The sequence below is a fragment of the Cuculus canorus genome, chromosome 1, assembly GCF_017976375.1.
Source record: "Cuculus canorus isolate bCucCan1 chromosome 1, bCucCan1.pri, whole genome shotgun sequence".
Classification (NCBI taxonomy): Eukaryota; Metazoa; Chordata; class Aves; order Cuculiformes; family Cuculidae; genus Cuculus; species Cuculus canorus.
The window spans coordinates 740167-761114 of record NC_071401.1 but is presented as its reverse complement, the minus strand read 5'-3'; the positions used below and the strand labels follow the sequence as shown (position 1 = coordinate 761114).

The 20948-nt window shown below is 57.8% G+C and overlaps 1 protein-coding gene across 5 annotated transcripts in view; it reads left to right on the top strand.

Annotated features, from left to right (window-relative positions):
* Positions 1–7132: 7132 nt before the first annotated feature.
* Positions 7133–20948, top strand: part of DCHS1 (dachsous cadherin-related 1) — a 104208-nt gene continuing 90392 nt past the window's right edge. Inside the window, exons 1-2 of one of the 5 annotated variants that reach the window (XM_054078867.1) lie at positions 7133–7530; positions 18953–20767. In XM_054078867.1, coding sequence (XP_053934842.1) covers positions 19013–20767 — 1755 coding nt within the window. In that variant the 5' untranslated portion in view covers positions 7133–7530; positions 18953–19012. Of the gene's footprint in view, positions 7531–18045; positions 18308–18327; positions 18726–18746; positions 18828–18952; positions 20768–20948 lie in introns of those variants that run through there. The other 4 variants (XM_054078844.1, XM_054078849.1, XM_054078875.1 and 1 more) reach the window with 4 other exon arrangements.

Here is a 20948-nt window from a genome sequence, read left to right as displayed (position 1 = left end):
CGCTGCTCTGGGTGCAGCCCAGGACACGGGGGGGCTCCTCTCCAGCTCCTCCTCCCCAGCGCCCCAACTCCTTCTCTGCTCTCCATCCATCCTGGATTGAACCCAGGAATTGCCCCGACCCAGGGGTGGGACCTTTGCCCTTGGCCTGGTTGAACTCTTTTGGAAAGAGTTCGATGGGTCAAAGCGGCGCAGCTTCACCGCCACCAGGACCGGGTGGCACCGTCTGAAGCTTCTGGTGAAGCTCACAGAACCTCAAGGAGATGCTCCTCTTCCCAACCCTGAGGTAGCTCATCTCTTGAGAATAATCATGGAATCATAGAAGGATGGGAGAAACCACTTCAAGTCGTGCCAGGAGAAGTTTAGATTGGCTCTTAGGACATATTCCTTCATGGAAAGGGCTGTCAAGCCCGGGCAAAGGTTGTCCGAAACCACAGTGGAGTCCCCATCCCTGGAAGGGTTCAAAAACCATGTGGTCATGGTACTTCAGGACATGGTTGAGTCATGGGGTTGGCAGTGCTGCGTTTAGGGTTGAACTTGATAATCTTAGAGGTCTTTTCCCACCTTAATGATTCCATGATTCCACGGTTCCAGGATTCTATGACCCTGTCCTGGTCCGTGGGGTTGTTCCTCCCAACCTACAGGACAACACGTTCCTTGGGTGAACTCCATGAGGTTCCTCCTCACCCAACGTTCCAGCCTGTCCTGGTGTTGCTGGGACAGAACGGCGTTCCGGTAGATCCACCACCTCTCCCAAACATACCGAGGAGATGCTTTGTCCCCCAACAAAGGATGGGATGAGAGGGAACGGCCTCAAGGTTGGCTCTTAGGACATATTCCTTCATGGAAAGGGTTGTCCAGCCCTGGCAGAGGTTGCCCAGGGCAGCGGTGGAGCCCCCATCCCTGGAAGGGTTCAAAAACCATGTGGTCATGGTACTTCAGGACATGGTTGAGTCATGGGGTTGGCAGTGCTGTGTTTAGGGTTGAACTTGATAATCTTAGAGGTCTTTTCCCACCTTAATGATTCCATGATTCCACGGTTCCAGGATTCTATGACCCTGTCCTGGTCCGTGGGGTTGTTCCTCCCAACCTACAGGACAACACGTTCCTTGGGTGAACTCCATGAGGTTCCTCCTCACCCAACGTTCCAGCCTGTCCTGGTGTTGCTGGGACAGTACGGCATTCCGGTAGATCCACCACCTCTCCCAAACGTACCGAGGAGATGTTTTGTCCCCCAACAAAGGATGGGATGAGAGGGAACGGCCTCAAGGTTGGGTGTTAGGAAAGATTCCTTCATGGAAAGGGTTGTCCAGCCCTGGCAGAGGTTGCCCAGGGCAGCGGTGGAGCCCCCATTCATGGAAGGGTTCAAAAACCTTTTGGTTGTGGCACTTGGAGACACAGTTCAGTGGTGGGATTGGCAGTGCTGGATTTACAGTTGGTCTCGATGTCCTCAAAGGTCTTTTCCAACCCAAACCATTCTGTGATAGAACCTCAGATGGAAGAGACCTCAAGGATCCTCTGGGATGATCTTTCCTGGCAAAGCCACGGTCTAGACTGGATGTCCCAAGCACCCTGCCCAGGTGAAGATGGACAACCTTAACTGCTAGGAATCCATCCCACCTTTTCCTTAGTCATTCCGTGGATGAATATCTCCTTCCACCGCGCCGATGGTCTTTATGTTGAGTTTGTAGAGCTGCGGCTCCAACCCATCGCTCCTGCCTTCAAAAACCACGCGGACGTGGTTTAGTCGTCGCGGTGGGGTTGGGCTGGAGAAGCTTAGAGGGCTTTCCCAACCTTTGTAATTCCATGAATCCATAATTCCGTGACTCTATAACGCCCCCATCCTTTCCCAGAATGAACGATGGGACACAATTAGATGTTTTCTTACTTACAGACCCTAAAAAACCACCTCTTTTTAAACCTTCTTGAAGGTTTCCGCGTGGAAATTTGTTCTGCAGATCCCGACGCGTTCCTATGATGGTTTTTTCTGACCACTTTGAGCTTTCTACGGTCTTTATCGGCGAATCTCATGAGGTTCAACAAGGCCAAGTGCAAGGTCCTACCAGAAACCACCCGTGTCCTGGGCTGCATCCGGAGCCGTGGGAGCAGAGGGCGAGGGAGGAGGTTCTGCCCCTCTTCTCCGCTCTGGTGAGACCCCACCTGGAGCTCCGTGTCCAGTTCTGGAGTCAACAGCACGAGAAGGACATGGAGGTGTTGGAATGAGTCCAGAGGAGGCCATGGAGATGATGTGAGGGCTGGAGAACCTCCTGGAGGAGGACAGGCTGGGAGAGTTGGGGTTGTTCAACCTGGAGAAGAGAAGACTCCGTGGAGACCTTAGAGCAGCTAAGGTGGATGATCTTTAAGGTCCCTTCCAACCCAAACCATTCTATGATTCTACGATCTTTAAGGTCCCTTCCAACCCAAACCATTCTATGATTCTATGATCTTTAAGGTCTCTTCCAACCCAAACCATTCTATGATCTTTAAGGTCCCTTCCAACCCAAACCATTCTATGATCTTTAAGGTCCCTTCCAACCCAAACCATTCTATGATTCCATGATCTTTAAGGTCTCTTCCAACCCAAACCATTCTATGATCTTTAAGGTCCCTTCCAACCCAAACCATTCTATGATCTTTAAGGTCCCTTCCAACCCAAACCATTCCACGATTCCATGATCTTTAAGGTCCCTTCCAACCCAAACCATTCCATGATTCTATGATCTTTAAGGTCCCTTCCAACCCAAACCATTCTATGATTCTATGATCTTTAAGGTCCCTTCCAACCCAAACCATTCTATGATCTTTAAGGTCCCTTCCAACCCAAACCATTCTATGATTAACTTTAAGGTCTCTTCCAACCCAAACCATTCTATGATTCCATGATCTTTAAGGTCCCTTCAACCCAAACCATTCTATGATTAACTTTAAGGTCCCTTCCGACTCAAACCGTTCCATGATTCTACGATGAATATGGACTGAACGTTCATTTGATGTCACCGACATCGTGGTCAGAGTTCCCCTATTGTTCTGTGAGCTTCTGTTTCGCCCAACCCACACTTCCTCGCAGATTATGAGTGGAGATACGAAAGAACATTGATAGAAAGGTCAGAATTGCCGTTGTTATTCTCCCCTGGTGGGAAGATGATCCGCTTGGTGGGAAGAAGAAGGGGCGATAGAGGTTGAGAAAGAACCACCCATGCGATAGTTCTCTCGGTTGAGTTTGTAGCGACGTTGGAACGTTGAAGGTGAACCAACGGAGGGGACGTTGCTGCAAACAATGACATCATCGGAGAGGATATAAACATCTTGCAGGATGCATGAAGTAATGTCCCTGGCTCTGCTGCGCTGGGAGAAGGCCCTCGGCCAAAGGACCGCGTTCCAGGCGGTCGCTTGGGAGAGCGGAGGCAAACGGGAGGTGTCCCTGCCCACGGCATTGGAATTGGATCATCTTTGAGGTCCCTTCTAGCAATGGGTGCTCAGAAACCGCCCGTGTCCTGGGCTGCATCCAAAGGCGTGAGACCAAACGGCGACGGAGGGGATTCTTCTCCTCTGCTCCACCCTGGGGAGAACCCCACCTGGAGCCCCGTGTCCGGTTCTGGAGTCCTCAGCACAAGAAGGACATGGAGCTGTTGGAGCGAGGCCAGAGGAGGCCACGGAGATGATGTGAGGGTGGAGAACCTCCTGGAGGAGGACAGGCTGAGAGAGTTGGGGTTCTTCATCCTGGAGAAGAGAAGGCTCCAGGGAGGCCTTAGAACAGCTTCCAGTATGGAAAGGGGCTCCAGGGAAGCTTCCACTGGTCCAGGTCGCCCAGAGCAGTGGTGGCTGCCCCATCCCTGGAGGTGTTGAAGGCCACGTTGGATGGGGCTTGGAGCAAACCAATCCAGTGGGAGGCGTCCTGCCCGTGGCAGGGGAGGAACCAGATGGGCTTTGAGGTCCTTTCCAACCCAAACCATTCCATGGCTCTATGACCTTTGAGGTCCTTTCCAACCCAAACCATTCCATGACTCTATGACCTTTGAGGTCCTTTCCAACCCAAACCATTCCATGGCTCTATGACCTTTGAGGTCCTTTCCAACCCAAACCATTCCATGACTCTATGACCTTTGAGGTCCTTTCCAACACAAACCATTCCATGACTCTATGACCTTTGAGGTCCTTTCCACCCCAAACCATTCCATGACTCTACGATCTTTGAGGTCCTTTCCAACCCAAACCATTCCATGGCTCTATGATCTTTGAGGTCCTTTCCAACCCAAATCATTCCATGGCTCTATGACCTTTGAGGTCCTTTCCAACCCAAACCATTCCATGGCTCTATGATCTTTGAGGTCCTTTCCACCCCAAACCATTCCATGACTCTACGATCTTTGAGGTCCTTTCCAACCCAAACCATTCCATGACTCTACGATCTTTGAGGTCCTTTCCAACCCAAACCATTCCATGACTCTATGACCTTTGAGGTCCTTTCCAACCCAAACCATTCCATGACTCTATGACCTTTGAGGTCCTTTCCAACCCAAACCATTCCATGACTCTATGACCTTTGAGGTCCTTTCCAACCCAAACCATTCCATGACTCTATGACCTTTGAGGTCCTTTCCAACCCAAACCATTCCATGACTCTATGACCTTTGAGGTCCTTTCCAACCCAAACCATTCCATGACTCTATGACCTTTGAGGTCCTTTCCAACCCAAACCATTCCATGGCTCCAGGCTCCTCAGGAACAAACCCTACGGCACAGAACCGCTCCGAGTGCCGGAACTTCATGTGTTGGGAGCTTCGCATCCACGTAGGGAAACAGGAGGTGCAGAAGTCATCTCCCACCATGAGGTTCAAAGCTCTCCGGTTGGGTTCCTCCAGCAGCACCATCTCTTTTTGACCCACCTCTGCATCCAAAGCTGCAACGCTGATGCAACCGGGAGAAGTGCGCCTTTTTCCAGCTGAGATGGTCTTGGAACTCTTGATAGCTCACGGATTTCCTCACCATTCCAAGTGGAAAAGGCAAACTAGGGATTTCACCCCGAAATAACTCACTCCCAGCTTCCATCCCCACCTTCTGCCCTGACCACGCATGGTCCAAGCAGGTGCCCGCTTATTTTTATCCTCCATCCGGAAGGCAGGAAGCCTTTGCTTGCTCCAAACATCCGGGAATCGGAGCCAGAGGACATCCTAGAAGGATTTCCTGTTTGGGACTTTGGAGTCCAACACCAACCTGCAAGACTGGAAGCCTTGGAGCAACCAAGTCCATCCCACAGGATGGACCTTCCCAGAGGGATCCGATCCAGTTGAGGAGCAACTTCGGCGTCTTTCCAGGTCTTTCCTCATCGCTCTCGGAAGCTCCTGGAAAGGAGGTTGTGGTGAGGTGGGTGTTGGTGTCTTCTTCCAAGGAACGAGGGATGGACAAAAGGAAATGGCCTCGAGTTGCTCCGGTGGAGGGTTGGGGTTGGACGTTGGGAGAAGTTCCTTCATGGAAAGAGCAGTGAAGCCCCGGGAGAGGCTGCGAAGAGCGGTGGTGGAGTCTCCATTCCTGGAGGGCTTCAAAACCATGTGGTGATGGCGCTTCTGGAGATGGGGTCAGTTGGGACAATGGGGTTGGTTGGTGGTTGGGCTCAGGTTGGAGCCTCCAGAGGTGTTGGAAGAGAGGCTGCCAGTGAAGACTGAGGCAAAGAAGATGTGGAGTAGAGTCACAGAATCACCGAGGCTTCAAAAGACCTCCAAGATGGTGTAGTCCAACCATGAACCCAACCCTCCCAAACCCACCTCTACACCACACCCCTCAGCACCACATCAACACAGCTTTTGGACCCCTCCAGGGATGGGGACGCCACCACCACCCTGGACAACCTCTGCCAGGGCTTCACCACCCTTTCCATGAAGGAACTTCTCCCAACGTCCAACCCAACCCTCCACTGGAGCAACTTGAGGCTCTTTCCTCTCATCCCATCCTTTGTTCTTTGGGAGAAGAGACCAGAACCCACCTCACCACAACCTCCTTTCAGTAGGAGATCAATGAGGTCTCCCTTTGGCCTCATCTTCTCCAGACCAAACCCCTCCGGGTCCCTCAGCCCCTTCCCTGGTTCTTCCAGCGCCTTCCCAGCTCCGTTCCCTTCTCAGGACGCGCTCCAGGACCTCAAGGTCTTTCTTGGAGTGAAGGTTCCAAAACTGACCCCTTCCTGCCCTCCATCCATGGATCCAGGTTCTCCAGATCCCTCTGCAGACCCTTCCTGCCCTCCACCCATGGATCCAGGTTCTCCAGATCCCTCTGCAGACCCTTCCTGCCCTCCATCCATGGATCCAGGTTCTCCACATCCCTCTGCAGACCCTTCCTGCCCTCCATCCATGGATCCAGGTTCTCCAGATCCCTCTGCAGACCCTTCCTGCCCTCCATCCATGGATCCAGGTTCTCCAGATCCCTCTGCAGACCCTTCCTGCCCTCCATCCATGGATCCAGGTTCTCCAGATCCCTCTGCAGACCCTTCCTGCCCTCCATCCATGGATCCAGGTTCTCCAGATCCCTCTGCAGACCCTTCCTGCCCTCCACCCATGGATCCAGGTTCTCCAGATCCCTCTGCAGACCCTTCCTGCCCTCCATCCATGGATCCAGGTTCTCCAGATCCCCCTGCAGACCCTTCCTGCCCTCCATCCATGGATCCAGGTTCTCCAGATCCCTCTGCAGACCCTTCCTGCCCTCCATCCATGGATCCAGGTTCTCCAGATCCCTCTGCAGACCCTTCCTGCCCTCCACCCATGGATCCGGGTTCTCCAGATCCCTCTGCAGACCCTTCCTGCCCTCCACCCATGGATCCAGGTTCTCCACATCCCTCTGCAGACCCTTCCTGCCCTCCATCCATGGATCCGGGTTCTCCAGATCCCTCTGCAGACCCTTCCTGCCCTCCACCCATGGATCCAGGTTCTCCAGATCCCTCTGCAGACCCTTCCTGCCCTCCATCCATGGATCCCGGTTGTCCCGGTCCCATTCCCGGGGGTCTCCATGGGCCGTTCCCCCCCTCTCTCCGCCCTTTCCCGGTCCCATTCCCGGGGGCGGGGACGGGGCGGGCAGCGCTCGGGTTGCAGTCGGAGCCACGAGCAGCGCTCGGGGGATATCGGGATATCGGGATACGGGAGCTCCAGGACACCGGGACACCGGGGAAACCGGGATACCGGGGAAACCGGGATACCAGGACACCGGGGCTCCAGGAAAGCGAGACCCCGTGGATACCGGGATATCGTGACACCGGGAAAGTGGGAAACCGGGATACCGGGCTCGTCGGGAAACCGAGGCACCGGGAAACCGGGATATCGAGGTGCCGGGATACCGGGATACCGGGATACCGGGATACCGGGGCAGCTGCCGCACCGGAGAGCGAGAGGCTCGGATCGTGGGACAACGGTATATCGCGATATATCGAGAAAGCGGGAAGGCACCGGGTCGGAAGGCAACCGAAAAGGGCGGCGGTTACCGGGAAGGGCTGAAAGGCGCCTCCGCAGCGCCGGAGCCGCGGGAATGTGAGCGGCGCCGCAGAACCACCGGGTGAGGAACGGGAACGGCAATGGGAACGGGAACGGGAGACGGGAACGGGAACGGCAATGGGAGACGGGAGACGGGAGAGGGAACGGGAACGGGAATGGGAACGGGAGAGGGATGGGACCGGGAGAAGGAGCAGGACTGGGACTGGGAGAAGGATTGGGACCGGGATTGGGACCGGGAGCAGGATGGGACCGGGAGAAGGAGCAGGATGGGACCGGGATTGGGAGTGGGAGCAGGATTGGGACCAGGAGCAGGATTGGACCGGGAGAGGGACCGGGAGCAGCATGGGACCGGGATTGGGACCGGGACCAGGATTGGGACAGGGAGTAGGAGCAGGATTGGGAGCAGGATTGGGACCGGGATTGGGACCGGGAGCAGGATGGGACCGAGATGGGACCGGGAGAGGGAACAGGACAGGGAGCAGGATTGGAACCAGGAGCAGGATTGGGAGCAAGAGCAGGATTGGGACCGGGACTGGGACAGGGATTGGGACCGGGAGCAGGATGGGACCGGGAGTAGGAGCAGGATGGGACGGGGAGAAGGAGCAGGATTGGGACCGGGAGCAGGATTGGGAGCAAGAGCAGGATTGGGACCGGGATTGGGACCGAGATGGGACCGGGAGAGGGAGCAGGACGGGGAGCAGGATTGGAAGCAGGAGCAGGATTGGGAGCAGGATTGGGACCGGGAGAGGGAGCAGGATTGGGGCCAGGAGCAGAATTGGGACCGGGATTGGGAGTGGGAGCAGGATTGGGACCGAGATGGGACCGGGAGAAGGAGCAGGACGGGGAGCAGGATTGGGACCGGGAGCAGGATTGGGACCGGGAGCAGGATTGGGAGCAAGAGCAGGATTGGGAGCAGGATGGGACCGGGAGAGGGAGCAGGATTGGGACCAGGAGCAGGATTGGGACCGGGATTGGGAGTGGGAGAGGGAGCAGGATTGGGAGCAAGATCAGGATTGGGACCGGGATTGGGACCGGGAGCAGGATGGGACCGGGAGAAGGAGCAGGATTGGGACCGGGATTGGGAGTGGGAGCAGGGTTGGGACCGAGATGGGACCGGGAGAGGGAGCAGGATTAGGACCGGGAGCAGGATTGGAACCGGGATTGGGAGCAGGATTGGGACCGGGAAAAGCATTGAGACCAGGATTGGGACCGGGAGAGGGATCAGGACTGAGACCAGGATTGGGAGCGGGAGAGGGATTGGGACCGATCTGGGAGACCGGGAGCAGGATCGGGACCCGGGAACGGGAGTGGGAGAAGGATCCCGAGCAGAACTGGGATCGGGATTGGCACCGGGAGGGGAAACGGTGGCTTTGTTCTCCGTGCGCTGCGCAGACAATGGGGCGGGGGGGGGCTGCGGGGGGGGGGGGGGGGTGCGGGGGAGGGGGGTGCGGGGGGGGGAGGAGGTGGGGGGGGCTGCGGGGGGGCCGCGCCCGAGCAGGAACCGGAGTGGAGGAGGAGGAGTGGGAGAGGAGGAGCAGGATGGTGCGGGATAGGAGCAGAGGAGCAGGATGGTGCGGGATAGGAGAGGAGGAGCAGGATGGTGCGGGATAGGAGCAGAGGAGCAGGATGGTGCGGGACAGGAGCGGAGGAGCAGGATGGTGCGGGATAGGAGCGGAGGAGCAGGATGGTGCGGGATAGGAGCAGAGGAGCAGGATGGTGCGGGATAGGAGAGGAGGAGCAGGATGGTGCGGGATAGGAGCGGAGGAGCAGGATGGTGCGGGATAGGAGAGGAGGAGCAGGATGGTGCGGGATAGGAGCGGAGGAGCAGGATGGTGCGGGATAGGAGCAGAGGAGCAGGATGGTGCGGGATAGGAGAGGAGGAGCAGGATGGTGCGGGATAGGAGCGGAGGAGCAGGATGGTGCGGGACAGGAGCAGAGGAGCAGGATGGTGCGGGATAGGAGCGGAGGAGCAGGATGGTGCGGGACAGGAGCAGAGGAGCAGGATGGTGCGGGATAGGAGCAGAGGAGCAGGATGGTGCGGGATAGGAGCGGAGGAGCAGGATGGTGCGGGACAGGAGCAGAGGAGCAGGATGGTGCGGGACAGGAGCAGAGGAGCAGGATGGTGCGGGATAGGAGCAGAGGAGCAGGATGGTGCGGGATAGGAGCAGAGGAGCAGGATGGTGCGGGATAGGAGCGGAGGAGCAGGATGGTGCGGGACAGGAGCAGAGGAGCAGGATGGTGCGGGATAGGAGCAGAGGAGCAGGATGGTGCGGGATAGGAGCAGAGGAGCAGGATGGTGCGGGATAGGAGCAGAGGAGCAGGATGGTGCGGGATAGGAGCAGAGGAGCAGGATGGTGCGGGATAGGAGCGGAGGAGCAGGATGGTGCGGGATAGGAGCAGAGGAGCAGGATGGTGCGGGATAGGAGCAGAGGAGCAGGATGGTGCGGGATAGGAGCGGAGGAGCAGGATGGTGCGGGATAGGAGCAGAGGAGCAGGATGGTGCGGGATAGGAGCAGAGGAGCAGGATGGTGCGGGACAGGAGAGGAGGAGCAGGATGGTGCGGGACAGGAGCAGAGGAGCAGGATGGTGCGGGATAGGAGCGGAGGAGCAGGATGGTGCGGGATAGGAGCGGAGGAGCAGGATGGTGCGGGACAGGAGCGGAGGAGCAGGATGGTGCGGGATAGGAGCAGAGGAGCAGGATGGTGCGGGACAGGAGCGGAGGAGCAGGATGGTGCGGGATAGGAGCAGAGGAGCAGGATGGCGCGGGATAGGAGCAGAGGAGCAGGATGGTGCGGGACAGGAGCGGAGGAGCAGGATGGTGCGGGACAGGAGCGGAGGAGCAGGATGGTGCGGGATAGGAGCAGAGGAGCAGGATGGTGCGGGATAGGAGCGGAGGAGCAGGATGGTGCGGGACAGGAGCGGAGGAGCAGGATGGTGCGGGACAGGAGCAGAGGAGCAGGATGGTGCGGGATAGGAGCAGAGGAGCAGGATGGTGCGGGATAGGTGCAGAGGAGCAGGATGGTGCGGGACAGGAGCAGAGGAGCAGGATGGCGCGGGATAGGAGCAGAGGAGCAGGATGGTGCGGGATAGGAGCAGAGGAGCAGGATGGTGCGGGATAGGAGCAGAGCACCCAATAATGGGGTGAGCAGTGGGTGTTGATGCCCCAAGTGGGGCAGAGAGCCCAATAATGGGGTGACCCGTGGGGCAGAGAGCCCAATAATGGGGTGACCAATGGGTGCTGAAGCCCCAAGTGGGGCAGAGAGCCCAATAATGGGGTGACCAATGGGGCAGAGAGCCCAGGAATGGGGTGACCAGTGGGGCAGAGAGCCCAATATTAGGGTGACCAATGGGTGCTGAAGCCCCAAGTGGGGCAGAGAGCCCTATAATGGGGTGACCAGTGGGTGTTAAAGCCCCCAATGGGGCAGAGAGCCCAATAATGGGGTGACCAGGGGGGAAGAGAGCCCAATAATGGGGTGACCAATGGGTGTTGAAGCCCCAGTGGGGCAGAGAGCCCAATAATGGGGTGACCAATGGGTGTTGATGCCCCAAGTGGGGCAGAGAGCCCAATAGTGGGGTGACCAGGGGGGAAGAGAGCCCAATAATGGGGTGACCAGTGGGTGCTGATGCCCCCAAGTGGGGCAGAGAGCCCAATATTGGGGTGACCAGTGGGGCAGAGAGCCCAATAATGGGGTGACCAATGGGTGCTGAAGCCCCAAGTGGGGCAGAGAGCCCAATATTGGGGTGACCAATGGGTGCTGAAGCCCCCAGTGGGGCAGAGAGCCCAATAATGGGGTGACCAATGGGTGTTAAAGCCCTCAGTGGGGCAGAGAGCCCAATAATGGGGTGACCAATGGGTTCTGACGCCCCAAACGGGACGTGGAACCCCAAGATCGTAGGATTCCGAGGGAGAAGGAACCCTAAGAGCCCATGAACATCAGCAGAGACGGAGCAGCCGGAGGTCTCCCCATGGGTTGGGATGGTGGGAATTGGGTACTCTTCGGGAAGCGTTGGCAGAGCCCTGGAATGGGATGAGCCGGGAGGTGGTGGAGCTTGAGCGGAGCTTCTTGAGAAGGATGGGTCACCAGGAGCAGTCACCGCTCGGAGCTGGGACCAGAGGGACACCAGGGTGGGTGGTGGGCATGAAGGATGGGTGGGAAGAGAGCCAGGAGGTCTGGAGACGACGGCGGGCAGCGGCGCGAGCGAGTTGTGAGCCCGAGGCTGAGCTCCAGGGTGGAGGGTGGACAACCTGGAGCTCCGGAGAGAGGGATCCGTGGGTGTGTGGAAGGGAAAAGCATCTTCCCGGTCAATGCCTGGAGCTCAGCGCCCATCCACCGCCCTTCTCAACCTTCACCATCTGGACCCGAGGCTCAAAAGCATCTTCATGGCGGGTCCGTCCTCAGCAGCTTCTGCTGCTCGGATGGAGCGCGGCGAGCGCTGACATCGGGTTGTGGGGTGCGCGGCGGAGGCCCTCGGCTCTGCTGGGGTCACCGTGGGGCCGCGAGGAGAGGCCTTCTGCCTCAGGCATGGATCCTTCCGTGGTGGACAGGTTGGACTTGAGGATCTCCAAGGTCTTTTCCAACCTGGGGGTTCTTGGGTTCTTTGCTTCCATGAATTCCTGACCTTTTATTCCCTTAATATGATGTGCGGTGGTCTTTCCCGGTGCCCTCATCCATCAGCGTGGAGATGCTGATGTTCTTCACATCATCTTCACATCTGTTCTCCATCCTCTTCCCAACCCCTTCACGGTGGTTCCAGACCCCAAACACCTCCTGGAAGAGATTCTCACGGCAGTTGCTTCACATCAGTGTCTTTTCCAACCTTGGGATTCTCTGATTCCATGAATTCCTGACCTTTTATTCCCTAAATACCAGTGTGCTGGGCTCTCCTGGTGCCCTTATCCATCATCATGGAGATGCTGATGTTCATCACAGCTCACTCCATCCTCTTCTCAACCCCTTCACGGTGGTTCCAGACCCCAAACACCTCCTGGAAGAGGTTCTCATGGCAGTTGCTTCACACCAGTGTCCTTCCCAACCTGGGGATTCTCTGATTCCATGAATTCCTGACCTTTTATTCCCTAAATACCTGTGTGGTGGGCTCTCCTGGTGCCCTCATCCATCATCGTGGAGATGCTGATGTTCATCACAGCTCACTCCATCCTCTTCTCAACCCCTTCACGGTGGTTCCGGACCCCAAACACCTCCTGGGACAGATTCTCATGGCACAGTTCACACAATTCCCCACCCCAAAGGACCCCAATTTCTGCTCCCTGGTTGCCCCCCGCGCTCTCCGATGCTCTTCGCGCTCCCCGGAGTCGCTCGTTGAGGTTCTCTCCTCCCCAACAGCCTTTGCTTCGCTCCTTGAGCGACGTCGCTCCTCCATCGCATGAGTTTTGTACCCCGTAGCCGTGCCCTGAGCGGGTCCAGGAGCCCCCCAAGACGTTTCGCCTTCGCCCCATCCTCTTTGCCCACTGGGATTGGTCTTTATATGATCTTTAAGGTTCCTTCCAACCCAAAACCAGTCCAGGAGCGCCCCAGGGAGCCCCCACCCTCTCCCTCTTTTTCTGCTCCCCTTTTTATCCACTCTTTGCCCCAAACCAAAGCTTTGAACCCTCTGTCCTGCCCCTAAACCCCCTGTCCTTACCCCTAAACCCTCTGTCCTAACCCCTAAACCCCCTGCCCTAACCCCTAAACCCTCTGTCCTAACCCCTAAACCCCCTTTCCTGCCCCTAAACCCCTGTCCTGACCCCTAAACCCTCTGTCCTAACCCCTAAACCCCCTGTCCTGCCCCTAAACCCCCTGTCCTAACCCCTAAACCCTCTGTCCTAACCCCTAAAACCTCTGTCCTAACCCCTAAACTCTCTGTCCTAACCCCTAAACCCCCTGTCCTAACCCCTAAACCCCCTGTCCTAACCCCTAAACCCCCTGTCCTAACCCCTAAACCCCCTGTCCTAACCCCTAAACCCCCGTCCAAACCCCTAAACCCCCTGTCCTAACCCCTAAACCCCCTGTCCTAACCCCTAAACCCTCTGTCCTTACCCCTAAACCCCCTGTCCTTACCCCTAAACCCCTGTCCTAACCCCTAAACCCTCTGTCCTAACCCCTAAACCCCCTGTCCTAACCCCTAAACCCCCTGTCCTGCCCCTAAACCCTCTGTCCTTACCCCTAAACCCTCTGTCCTTACCCCTAAACCCCCTGTCCTTACCCCTAAACCCCCGTCCTAACCCCTAAACCCCCTGTCCTAACCCCTAAACCCCCTGTCCTAACCCCTAAACCCTCTGTCCTAACCCCTATACCCCTGTCCTAACCCCTAAACCCCCTGTCCTAACCCCTAAACCCCCTGTCCTAACCCCTAAACCCTCCGTCCTAACCCCTAAACCCTCTGTCCTAACCCCTACACCCCCTGTCCTACCCCTAAATCCCCTGTCCTAACCCCTAAACCCTCCGTCCTAACCCCTAAACCCTCTGTCCTAACCCCTAAACTCTCTGTCCTAACCCCTAAACCCTCTGTCCTAACCCCTAAACCCTCTGTCCCAACCCCTAAACCCCCTGTCCTAACCCCTAAACCCTCTGTCCTAACCCCTAAACCCTCTGTCCTAACCCCTAAACCCCCTGTCCTAACCCCTAAACTCTCTGTCCTAACCCCTAAACCCTCTGTCCTAACCCCTAAACCCTCTGTCCCAACCCCTAAACCCCCTGTCCTAACCCCTAAACTCTCTGTCCTAACCCCTAAACGCTCTGTCCTAACCCCTAAACTCTCTGTCCTAACCCCTAAACCCCCCTGTCCTAACCCCTAAACCCCCTGTCCTGCCCCTAAACCCTCTCTCCTGCCCCTAAACCCCCTGTCCTAACCCCTAAACCCTCTGTCCTAACCCCTAAACCCCCTGTCCTGCCCCTAAACCCCCTGTCCTAACCCCTAAACCCTCTGTCCTAACCCCTAAACCCTCTGTCCCAACCCCTAAACCCCCTGTCCTAACCCCTAAACCCCGTCCTAACCCCTAAACCCTCTGTCCTAACCCCTAAACCCCCTGTCCTACCCCCTAAACCCTCTGTCCTAACCCCTAAACCCCCTGTCCTTACCCCTAAACCCCCTGTCCTAACCCCTAAACCCCCTGTCCTAACCCCTAAACCCTCTGTCCTAACCCCCTAAACCCCCTGTCCTAACCCCTAAACCCTCTGTCCTAACCCCTAAACCCTCTGTCCTACCCCCTAAACCCTCTGTCCTAACCCCTAAACCCCCTGTCCTAACCCCTAAACCCCCTGTCCTACCCCCTAAACCCCCTGTCCTAACCCCTAAACCCCTGTCCAACCCCTAAACCCCCTGTCCTAACCCCTAAACCCTCAGTCCTAACCCCTAAACCCCCCGTCCTAACCCCTAAACCCCCGTCCTAACCCCTAAACCCCCTGTCCTAACCCCTAAACCCCTGTCCAACCCCTAAACCCCCTGTCCTAACCCCTAAACCCTCTGTCCTGCTCCTAAACCCCCTGTCCTTACCCCAAACCCTCTGTCCTAACCCCTAAACCCTCTGTCCTAACCCCTAAACCCCCTGTCCTAACCCCTAAACCCCGTCCTTACCCCAAACCCTCTGTCCTAACCCCTAAACCCTCTGTCCTAACCCCTAAACCCCTGTCCTAACCCCTAAACCCCCCGTCCTAACCCCTAAACCCTCTGTCCTAACCCCTAAAACCCCTGTCCTAACCCCTAAACCCCCTGTCCTAACCCCTAAAACCCCTGTCCTAACCCCTAAACCCTCTGTCCTAACCCCTAAACCCCCTGTCCTAACTCCTAAACCCCCTGTCCTAACCCCTAAACCCTCTGTCCTAACCCCTAAACCCCCTGTCCTAACCCCTAACCCCCCTGTCCTAACCCCTAAACCCCCTGTCCTAACCCCTAAACCCCTGTCCTAACCCCTAAACCCCCTGTCCTAACCCCTAAACCCTCTGTCCTAACCCCTAAACCCTCTGTCCTAACCCCTAAACCCCCTGTCCTTACCCCTAAACCCCCTGTCCTAACCCCTAAAACCCCTGTCCTAACCCCTAAACCCTCTGTCCTAACCCCTAAACCCCCTGTCCTAACTCCTAAACCCCCTGTCCTAACCCCTAAACCCCCTGTCCTAACCCCTAACCCCCCTGTCCTAACCCCTAAACCCCCTGTCCTAACCCCTAAACCCCTGTCCTAACCCCTAAACCCCCTGTCCTAACCCCTAAACCCCGTCCTAACCCCTAAACCCCCTGTCCTAACCCCTAAACCCTCTGTCCTAACCCCTAAACCCCCTGTCCTAACCCCTAAACCCCGTCCTAACCCCTAAACCCTCTGTCCTAACCCCTAAACCCCGTCCTAACCCCTAAACCCTCTGTCCTAACCCCTAAACCCTCTGTCCTAACCCCTAAACCCCCTGTCCTAACCCCTAAACCCTCTGTCCTAACCCCTAAACCCCCTGTCCTAACCCCTAAACCCTCTGTCCTAACCCCTAAACCCCCTGTCCTAACCCCTAAACCCCTCTGTCCTAACCCCTAAACCCTCTGTCCTAACCCCTAAACCCCCTGTCCTAACCCCTAAACCCTCTGTCCTTACCCCTAAACCCCCTGTCCTAACCCCTAAACCCCTCTGTCCTAACCCCTAAACCCTCTGTCCTAACCCCTAAACCCCCTGTCCTAACCCCTAAACCCTCTGTCCTAACCCCTAAACCCCCTGTCCTAACCCCTAAACCCCCGTCCTAACCCCTAAACCCCCTGTCCTAACCCCTAAACCCCTGTCCTAACCCCTAAACCCCCTGTCCTAACCCCTAAACCCTCTGTCCTAACCCCTAAACCCTCTGTCCTAACCCCTAAACCCCTCTGTCCTAACCCCTAAACCCCCTGTCCTAACCCCTAAACCCTCTGTCCTAACCCCTAAACCCTCTGTCCTAACCCCTAAACCCTCTGTCCTAACCCCTAAACCCCCTGTCCTAACCCCTAAACCCTCTGTCCTAACCCCTAAACCCCCTGTCCTAACCCCTAAACCCCCTGTCCTGCCCCTAAACCCCCTGTCCTAACCCCTAAACCCTCTGTCCTAACCCCTAAACCCCCTGTCCTTACCCCAAACCCCCTGTCCTAACCCCTAAACCCCCTGTCCTAACCCCTAAACCCTCTGTCCTACCCCTAAACCCCCTGTCCTTACCCCTAAACCCCCTGTCCTTACCCCTAAACCCCCTGTCCTACCCCCTAAACCCTCTGTCCTGCTCCTAAACCCCCTGTCCTTACCCCATACCCTCTGTCCTAACCCCTAAACCCTCTGTCCTAACCCCTAAACCCTCAGTCCTAACCCCTAAACCCCCCTCCTAACCCCTAAACCCCTGTCCTGCCCCTAAACCCTCTGTCCTAACCCCTAAACCCCCTGTCCTAACCCCTAAACCCCCTTTCCTGCTCCTACACCCCCTTCCCTGCCCCCAAACCCCCTTTCCTGCCCCTGAACCCCCTTTCCTGCCTCTGCACCCCCTTTCCTTCCCCTACACCCCCTTTTCCTGCCCCTGAACCCCCTGTCCTACCCCTAAACCCTCTTTCCTACCCCTTACACCCCCTTTTCCTGCCCCCAAACCCCCTTTCCTACCCCTTACACCCCCTTTTCTGCCCCTGAACCCCCTGTCCTACCCCTAAACCCCCTTTCCTCCCTCTACACCCCCTTTCCTACCCCTAAACCCCCTTTTCCTGTCTTTACACCACCTTTCCTACCCCTAAACCCTTTTTCCTGCCCCCACACCCCCTTTCCTGCCCCTACACCCCCTGTCCTACCCCTAAACCCCCTTTCCTGCCCTTACACCCCCTTTCCTTCCCCTGAACTCCCCTTTCCTGCCCCACACCCCCTTTCCTACCCCTAAACCCCCTTTCCTGCCCCTGTACGCCCTTTTCCTGCCCCCATACCCCTTTTCCTACCCCGTACCCCCTTTCCTGCCCCTGAACCCCCTTTCCTGCTCCTTCCCACGGACCGAGCCGCCGGAGGTCCCTTAGGACGGCACCGTTTCCTCGTTGGAGGACCCTTTCCCCTCTCTCCCCGCGTTCCGGCTGTGCCCACCCGCCCTTCCCGGCTCAGCACCCCTGCGCTCAGCACCCCTTTTCTCCTGCAGGTCCTCAGCATCCCCGAACCGCCGCTCCTGAGCGGTGACGACGATTCCGACTTTCTCAGTGTGTGGATTTCCTTGGAAGCCCCATCAGCACCAAAAAACCACCCAAAAAACCCCTCTTTTTGATACTTTCCTTCGGGAAAACCAATGCCCAAAGGAGCTGAGGTGGGAAAGGGAACCTGGGAATAACCTCTCTCCATCCCTTGCGAATTGGGAAGGGTTTAACCCCGGTTTAGGATCTTTTTGGCCGCTCGTAGCCCCCCCAAAACCAGGCGGTGTCCCCCCACCAATGCCACCAGCGGCTCCCGAGTGCCGTTCGGAGCCCATCGGCGACCGCTTTCAAGCGAGTCCAAGTGTGAGCTCATACCGCCGCCATCCCCGCCGACTCCGCTCCATTGGAGCCACCTCCGAGGAAGCCGCCGAGTCCCGGGATGGTGGATTTGGGGTGAGGATGGGGGTGGTCATTGGGTTGTCCCAATGAGGGCGGTTGGGTTGTTGGGAAGGTGTCCGGCGTCTCCAAGGGATGATGCTGCGGTGGGGATCCAACTCTTCCCTCCCCCCAACCGCTGCAGTGAAACGAAGCTACGGCAGGGGGAAATGGAGGGAAGGAGGCAGACGGAGCGGCGAGGAGACAAAGGAGAGGGAGCAGGGGAGGGTGTGGGACGGCCAAGGCAGACAGAGCAGCTGCCGGTGCCGAAGGAGCTGCTGCCTTCCTCCTCTGCCGCCGCCGCCTCCCATGGTACCCCATTGGGGCACCTCCACCCAAACCATGGGGGCATCCTTTGCACCGCAGCCCCTCGGATTTATTGTTTGTGGGATGTACGCCCGCTCCGGCTCCGCTGATCCCTCCCAGGACGCCGGATTTGTGCCGCATGGGGCGTGGGGTGGTGGTGGTTTTTTTTCTTGGCACCGATGCGGTCCTGGAAGGCACTGAGCCCTCTCCGAGCTTTTTCTTGTTTTTTTTTTTCCAGGGTGGAGAGAGGCTGTTGTTTCTCCAGGAATCCCTGTCCTCTTGCAGACAGCCTCGCTCAGCTGTTAAAGGCGCAGGAACGCGCGCTCCGGCGCTGCCTGGGATGGTGGGTGGTGGGGATGGACGCTTCCCGGTGATGGGCACCAGCTGAGAACCTCCGCCGGTGGCTCCCGCTGGGCTGATCCAGGTCCTATCCCATCCCTTCGGGAGGGCTTGAGCCGTCCGGGAGCAGTCGGGACGTGGTGGGGCGTCTTTTTCTCCATTTCGGTTGGACCGGATGATCTCGGAGGTCTTTTCCAACCTTCCCGATTCCATATTGGGGGTGGGGGGAACCCATATGGGAACCTTCCTGATTCCTTTCTGCCCTTCCTTTGCTGCTCCCTCTTAACCGGCGTCTTCTGATCTGCATTCCAGGCGGGATTAAAGGAGAGGAGAAGGAGACGGAGCCCCTCTCGGCTCTGCGAGTCGCTGGCGATGGAGCAGATGAAGGGCTCCGCCGTGGTTCTGCTGGAGCTGCTGGTGCTGCTGGGGGCCCTGCGGGCAGGGCAGGGATCCGCCGTCCTGGGCACCTTGGAGCTACAAATCGATGAGGAGCAACCCGCCGGCACCATCATCGGGGACATCAGCGCGGGGCTGCCGCCGGGAACGAGCGCCTACATGTATTTCATCTCGGCTCAGGAAGGCAGCGGCGTCACCACCGACTTGGGCATCGATGAGAACACGGGCATCATCCAAACGGCTCGCGTCCTCGACCGAGAGACGCGGGACCGCTACAGCTTCATCGCCGTCACCCCAGAAGGCGTCACGGTCGAGGTGAACATCCAAGTGAACGACATCAATGACCACGCTCCGGCTTTTCCCAAAGAGCGCGGCACCTTCCAGATCCCGGAGCACACGCCCGTCGGCAGCCGCTTCCCCTTGGACCCGGCCTTCGACGCCGACAGCGGTCTCCTCAACACGCAAGGTTACGTGATCAAGGGAGGGAACGTGGGGCAGGCGTTCCGCCTGGAAACGCGCCGAGGACCCAACGGCGTCCTCTATCTCGACCTGGTGGTCAGCAACGTCTTGGATCGGGAGAACCGCTCGTCGTACTCGCTGCTCTTGGAAGCCTATGATGGTGGATCTCCTCCCCGGAGCAGCCAGATGACGTTGGACGTGTCCATCCAGGACATCAACGACAACGCTCCGACCTTCAACCAGAGCCGCTACCACACTCTCATCTCGGAGAACCTGAAACCGGGCAGCAGCATCCTGCAGGTCTTCGCTTCCGACGCGGATGAAGGCGACAACGGGGATGTGGTCTACGAGATCAACCGGCGGCAGAGCGATCCCGACCAATACTTCACCATCGACTCCCGGACTGGAGTCATCAAACTCAACAAAGGTCTGGACTACGAAGTGAAGAAGGTGCACGAGCTGGTGGTGCAGGCGAGGGACAGGGCCGTCCATCCTGAGGTCACCACGGCCTTCGTCACCATTCACGTGCGCGACTACAACGACAACCAGCCCACCATGACCATCATCTTCCTGAGCGAGGACGGCTCCCCGCAGATCTCCGAGGGAGCCCAGCCTGGACAGTACGTGGCTCGCATCTCCGTGTCCGACCCGGATTATGGCGAGTACTCCAACGTCAACGTCACGCTGGAGGGAGGCGACGGCAAGTTTGCCCTCACCACCAAGGACAACATCATCTACTTGATCTGCGTGGATCAACTTCTGGATCGGGAAGAGAGAGACTCCTACGACCTGCGGGTGACGGCTACGGACTCGGGAACGCCGCCGCTCCGGGCGGAATCAGCCTTTGTGCTCCAGGTGATGGATATCAACGACAACCCACCTCTCTTTGACCAGCAGGAGTACAAGCAGAGCATCCCCGAGGTGGTGTACCCCGGCAGCTTCGTCCTGCAGGTGACGGCTCGTGACAAGGACCAAGGTCCCAACGGGGAGGTGCGGTACAGCATCCTCCACGGCCGAGACGCCCATTCCAGCTGGTTTGCCATTGACCCCACCACGGGGATCATCACCACCGCCGCCCCGCTGGATTACGAGAAGGACCCCCAGCCTCAGCTGACCGTGCTGGCCACCGACAGGGGAACCCCGGCCCTCTCTTCTTCAGCCGTGGTCCGTGTGGCCCTGCAGGACGTCAACGACAACGAGCCGGTCTTCAGGAGCAACTTCTACAACGTCTCCCTGAAGGAGAACACCCCCGTCGGGACCTGCTTCTTACAGGTAGGTGTGACCGAGGAGGGCGCGGCGGGGACCGCCTGAGGCTCTTTGGGGTGGGAGATCTGCTGCTTGGAGGCGTTGGGCGGTGGTGGTCATGGCTCGAATGGACAACGGTTGCGGTGGGAATGCTGGAACGGAGGACCCCACGCGAGTGCCGGGTGGTGTCCTTTGTGCAAAGCACGTT